Below are 6,968 nucleotides of genomic sequence, written 5' to 3' on the forward strand. Positions count from 1 at the left end.
TTTCTTTCTCATTTTGTTTATAAAAAAATATTTTATTTTTCACTGTATATCTTATTTTTACAACATATTTTCAAACATTCTTAGCCACACCTTTGTTGTTATTTCATGTTATCTATTCTGTAACTTTCTTGCATTATTTTAGTATGCCTGTAAAGTAAGGCAAAACGTTTTTCCTAAATTAATTTTAATCAATAAAGTAAGGACGTAACTTTATAACTGAGATAACGAATATTTTGTGTTGGAATCGTCATTGATTAACAAATTGTTAATATGTCTAATTTAAATAGATCTGTCTAATTTAATTAGTTTTAGATTAATTATTATTTATATATGATTATTTGAGAGTGGTTTAGTTTATTATCAAATTAACACAATTTTGATCCTTTTTTTTCTCCTCTCAACTTTTATTCTTTAAAATTCTCCAACGTTTCGGCCCTCAGGCCATTCTCAAGGATTCAACCTACAAAAATTTTTTTTTGGTTTTATATAACAATTACATTATTTCCTTCAACTACACACTGATTTCTTTGGCCATACATTTAATATTGATTTCATTGTTTTTTAAAAAACCGAAAATTGCAGGCTAATTGCCCTTTTCACATCTTTAAAATAAATTAATCATTAAAATAATATCATAATCACTTCATAAAGTGTTATGTAGTGATTATGATTTAAGGAAAAAAAAATGATCAAAATTGTGTTAATTTGATAATTAATTTAGTTTTTTAAATCCTCAAATCACTAACTTACTGACCTCTATTACAGTTACTTAAATAAGGCATTAAAACTTTTAAGAAAACAGGCGAATAAGGCTTGTATTTACCGAAAATCACCAAGAAACTGGAAGTACTGAATATTATAGTTAATCCCAAAAGGACCGATTTTATTTTTTTCTCCTTCCAGAAATACAAGCGCCCTCTTGTCCCCTAAAGTCTTTAGGATAGCAGAGTACGAGAACAGACCGGCAGGTAGTATAGTGTACTTCGGTGTCACCCTTGATAGATACCTGACTCTAGCTCACCACTACCATAAGAACATAAAGCTGACTAAGACTAAGGTCTACAGGCTTCATTACCTACTAACCTGCTAACCTTCCACTCCGCCTCAAATTACTGATTTACAAAAGTAATTTTACAGGCCTTCCTTTACGGAGCACCAATGCTGGCTAGTGTAGCACGCGCAACAGAAAAAAAACTCCAACAGTTTCAGAGTAGTATCCTGAGGTGTATTGTAAATGATACTTCTTTACAAAGAGCGAAAACTGACTTCATTCATACGACACTTGGACTGCCGACTGTGAAGGAATTCATATCAATGAGACACATCAATTTTTTTAAAGCTTCCAACACTGCACTGAACCGCTATTCCATACATTGCCAGACGGCCACAAAGGTAGCAAAGAGATATAAATAGCCTCAGAATCGACTGAGGACTTTTAACTTACTACTGACATCAAGAAACCTGGTGACCCCCTTCATGAGATAGCAGACTCAATCTACTTCCCTAGTGTCCAGTAGTTTTGTTTTCCTTTGTATCCCTTTGTTTTCTTTTGTATCCCTTTTCATATCCATTCCTCATATTAAAATCCTATACACCCACAGAGCTTAGTAGACAAAAAACTAGAACTTTTTATTAGTATTTTAATGATCAAATGAAATTCGAGAATGCTACCCCTGACACAGATGACCTGGGATTCGCTGCCGGAAAGGGAGAGACGAAGGAGGAAGCACCCCGCAGAACCTGCTAACAGCCCCTCCATGGTGGGCGGCCAGTTCGCCATAGATCGCCAGTTCTGGATCCGTATTGGCATGTACGATCCCGGCTACCAGATCTGGGGAGGAGAAAACTACGAAATTTCATTGAAAGTTAGTAAACTCTTTAGTCTTTATTCATAACATTTATATTTTCATAAACCTGGATGTTATATATGCATATATTATCTTTATTGATAACTTTTTTATAATAAATTTTAGGTTTCTGCCTAGGTTAGGTATTTCTAACATAGTACAACATTTTAATTATTAATAAGAAATTTTACTTTAATTATATTATTTCAAAATTTTTTGAGACAAGGTAATTATTTATTAAATAAATCAAAAATTAGCATCCAATTCTGCCTAAACACTTTATTTTTCACTAGTCCAACGTTTCGGCCATTCTAGCCATCTTCAATACAATCTCTTCCTCACATTAATTTAAAATTTCTATTGGAGGCTATTCTGCCCAGGTCATTTTCTTTATCATAAGTTCAAAACCTATTTATTTAAAATTTAAAATCATTAACATTTAATTTTCCTCTATAAAATGTTAATGATTTTAAATTTTAAATAAATAGGTTTTGAACTTATAATAAAGAAAATGACCTAGGCAGAATAGCCTGCAAAAGAAATTTTAAATTAATGTGAGGAAGAGATTGTATTGAAGATGTCCTTGAAGATGGCTAGAATGGCCGAAACGTTGGACTGATAAAAAATAAAGTGTTGAGACAGAATTGGATACTAATTTTTGATTTATTTAATATAGAAATTTTATTTAAAAGTATATCAGACATGAAGATATTTATTTATGAAATTAACATACACATTATGGACTACATACACTTCGACTACGAATCCTTGGTGTATGGAGGGCTATCTGCAGGACTAGAGTTGAGACTGAAGAGACTCATGAATTGTTTTGTAAGATTTATCTTTGGGTTCCCTAGGCACTCTCAAGTCTCCTGCTGGTATTCCGAGTAGAAGTGGCTCTATCCAACCTCCCGAAGGCAATACCTCCTTGGTGTTTTTCTATTCCAAGTTCTTAGAATCAAAAAACCTACCTATATCATAGATCTCCTCACTCTTCGTTCATCCATCCACTCATTAAACACCAGATCCCATCCGAATGATTTATATATGCCCTCCTATAGAACCTCCTTCTTTAGCAAATCCTTCGTCATACGTGCAACCTCCCTCTGGAATTCTCTTCCCATCTCCATTCACCAGTCCTCATCCATTCTCTCCTTTAAACAACACCTATTCCTTCATTTATTGAATAACCAAACCTCCACATCTTTGTAATCAAATAAATAGGCAGTAATTGATTAACATTATAAACAGTAGTAAAGCCAATATACCAATGTAATTTCATTCTACTATCTGAAAATTTGTAAACGCTCGCCAGATAAAAATCTCACTATATGAACCTTGTAATTATTCTTGGGAGGCATATGTCCCAGAATAAAGTTATTTTTTCATTTCATTATGGACCGGTTGCACCAATCTCCAGTTAAACTAAGATATGTATAACTTAGCGACCTGGGCCTAGTTTCATAAAAAAGTACAAACTAATACTATTAGTCTTATTGATTTATCTTAATTCAACACAGACTTGTACTTTAGTATTTTTTAATTCCTGTAATATCACTAATAGTTATCTCTATAAAAAAAAAATAAGTATTAGTATTATTAGCATACTAGTTTCTACACTTGTACTATGAACTAATACTATTAGCTTTCATTATAAAGCAGGGTCCTGGTCTACATTTTTGTTAACCAGGTTATTTGAAACTGAGATTACTGTCAAACTCCGCAATTCCTATCGCCAATGTTAGACATTTAGGGTCCAATCAAATTTTTATATTATTTTATTTATTTATTGATATTTACAACTGTATAAATATAAGAAAAAAATTAAATTTAATAAATGTTTCAAAATACTTGATAATCTTTAGAAAGGAATCACCCAATGGTTGTCCTTCAAGAGTAGCTTTAAATTAGAAGATCCCGTGGTCATTTTCTTTTTATAAGTCTTGAAAGATTATCACAAGGGTATTGTCAATGATGAGAGATTAAGAACAAATGGATTTAATTGGGTAAAGATTTTAGAATGAAAGGGAATGTATCTATTTTGGTCGAAATCTGCAACGAATGGGATGTCGAGGTCTTTCAGGAGTTAAGGAACCGGAATTATAAATTTAAACAATTGTTCCTTGCCCAACTGAACTCTAGACATATGGTTGCACTTTAGTCATATGGTTGCATATGTCCACATTCTCTTACAATTTTATAGAAAAAGGAATCCAATAAAAACGACTAGGTTCTAAGAAGGCCCCAGAGACCCTTCTAACAGCCCTTTCAAGCCCTTAGTATCAATAGCAAGGGCTGACACTTAGGCAGGTACAAGCTGTCATCTCACAATGGACTTGCATCAGTCTAACTATTTTATGTTTAACACATGAAAGTTAGTTCTAACAGGATCATGCCTGTATTTCTTGGAAGCCTCAAACCCTGCTTCTAGTCACGCCTTTTTCCCCCTCCCAGATATTTACTTCTAATTTCATAGGCTCTCTAGGCTCCGCCTAATTTCCTAAATTATCTAAATGGTCCAAACCCCTTTTCCTATTTCACTGTTCTTCCTACCCCCCCTTCTCAAGTGTTCATATATATTTCCTAGACTAGATAGCTAAGAAGAAGAGAGAGACTGAGTAACAGTAACAGTAACATGTAGTTCTTGTAAATATGTTAGAATAAAGTCATTTTAGTCTTCACTGATTTTTATGCTATGTAACTCAAGGATGAGTTTATTTGTTACGTAATAAGGATTATTGAGGATTTTGAATTGTAAAGATTAGAAATGGGAGAAATTTGATGGTTTTTTGAAGCCCGTAATTCCATAGTTCCAAATATATATGATTATCATAGTGTACAAGATTTTTTTTTAGGTTTCATAAAGGTGATCTGATGGGATTCTCACCAATGAAATGAGAAATCCAATCAAATAACCAATTTAATTTAAAATTGATTCGACAGCGATTTTTGATTATTTATATTTATTTATTTATAATCTTAATATTTTCTTGAGACTGGTAATTCTTTAATAAATAACTCAAATACTATCCAATTATAGTCTCAAAACTTTATTTCTTTTATACGTCCAACGTTTCGGCCAATCCGCCCATCTTCGGGGACATCTACTCAATTTATAAATAATTAATTAATTAGTACATGATTATATATTAAAAATTAACATTATATCCTACAGCTTATGAAGGATCAGGGGCTCAGTACTTTGTAAAGAAGTACTGTTAATATGCAACGGTTGTGCAATGAGGTGATTTGGTCAGAATCACGCTCGATAACCAGATTTTTACCCAATTTAAGAGGCTGGGTGGGCCCGAGGAGGGCTCCGGGAACCACGGGAGTTGACTCACGGCTACAGTGTAACAGAATCAATTTTCTACCCAGCCTGATTCGAATTGGGGTCCTTGAAGTTAGTAGCCACGCGCTTTACCCCGTGGCCACCGCGCTCCCAACCTTCAGTTTAGTTGTACAAAAGAATATTTACATTTTTTAAGCGTTGGTAGTAAGAATATAAATGAACTCGTGAATTACTTCCAGCAAAGTGCCTTCCTTAAGAGATTTTCATTTTTAAATTTAAATAAAGACTGATCTACATGACTATTATAAGGCCTACTAGAGTTGAGCTTTGGGGCTCCAATAAACCATCAAATTCCTCCAGAATCCAATCCTTACAGTCCAAAATCCTTAATGGTCCTTACTTTGTACAAATCAAGTCATCCATCAGGACCTCAATGTTCCATATGTTGCCGATTTGGCCAGAACCAGATACCGTTCCTTCCATATTAAACTTCTCAACCACCCAAATCCACTTGTTTCTAACCTGGCTTCTCCTTCATTACCTAATAATCCTCTCAGGTGTCTGAAAAGAAGATGTCATCGAGATCTTCTCCTCTAGAAATGTTATTGGAATTCTATCAGTGGGTAGATTCTCCACATGTTTTTATCATGTCACTATGTCACCTACAGCAAATTTACTTGTTGTAAATAACAATAAATAAATTATTAAAAAAAAAAAATTTAAATATAAGAAAATAATTTTGTTATGGTGACATTCTATTTTATAATATATCTGGACTAATGTTGCATTGCATTTTCACATTTGTTTCTACCTAATGTAAGGAAAAGGTAATGTAATGATAAGTATTAATGATATATTTATTTGAAAATAAAAAAAAAAACTATAAGTTTGGCAAATTTTGCCAAATTAAATTATACCCGAGGTAAACGCTCCGAAAAACTTAACAAGGACTTCAGGGAGTTTCAGAGGTCCATGAACATTATCAACTTATACAAAAAAGTTCAGAAAGAGTGAAGATTAATTATTTGTAGGGTGCAGCACTTTGTAAGGAAGTACTGTTACTAGAGTACTTCCTTCCTACTACATCGGCTGTGCAAGGAGGTGAATTTGTCAGAATCACGCTTGACTAATAGAGTCTTATCCAATTATGATACCCACTTAATGAGGTTGAGTAGACTCCCAAGGGCTCCCGAACCAACCGGGTTGACTCACGTCTACAGTGAAACAGAAAATAATTCCCTCTGAGGTAGGAATGGGATATCGAAAGAAAAATATCGATATCGATATCTGATAGCAATATCGATATCTATATTATATCGGAACTAAAATATCGATATTTTAAAATATCGAAATCGAAAATTTAACGAATTAAAAAAATGATAATTATAAAATAATAACATAGCAAGACATATTTTATGTCATACCTAATCAAAATACATAAGAAACTCTTAATAACCATGAAACAGAGCAACACCACGACAACCATAACAAATATAAACTAAAATGTAATTGTTTAATTGAAGAAAATTTAAAAATAGAATATCGATATTTTATTTTGATAAGTATATATTTGTACTTATTATTATTACTTTGTACATTTTGTACATATTCAAAATATCGAAAAACTGTTTTTAAACTTTTTATAAGATTGTTTTAACATTTTGTAATGAATTATTAATTCGATGAAAAAATATCGAAATATCGTTTCTAATCTTCGATAACTATATTAATAATAATGTAAAATATCGAAAGGAACATGAAATTTTCAAAATGAAATATCGAAGTACTTTTTTTTTTAATTTTTCATAAAATGTTTTATTTTTTTTTTT

At 32.3% G+C, this 6,968-nt stretch overlaps 1 protein-coding gene across 1 annotated transcript in view; it reads left to right on the top strand.

The window, feature by feature from the left end:
* The window catches only part of LOC106686488 (putative polypeptide N-acetylgalactosaminyltransferase 9), a 48,659-nt gene that overhangs the window by 13,566 nt on the left and 28,125 nt on the right, over positions 1 to 6,968 (top strand). Inside the window, exon 5 of the mRNA XM_067048172.1 lies at positions 1,683 to 1,865. Within this exon, the coding sequence (XP_066904273.1) occupies positions 1,683 to 1,865 (183 nt within the window). The remainder of the gene's footprint in view (positions 1 to 1,682; positions 1,866 to 6,968) is intronic.

This window comes from Halyomorpha halys, unplaced genomic scaffold, assembly GCF_000696795.3.
Source record: "Halyomorpha halys isolate HHAL.00 unplaced genomic scaffold, Hhal_1.1 Scaffold831.1, whole genome shotgun sequence".
Taxonomy (NCBI): Eukaryota; Metazoa; Arthropoda; class Insecta; order Hemiptera; family Pentatomidae; genus Halyomorpha; species Halyomorpha halys.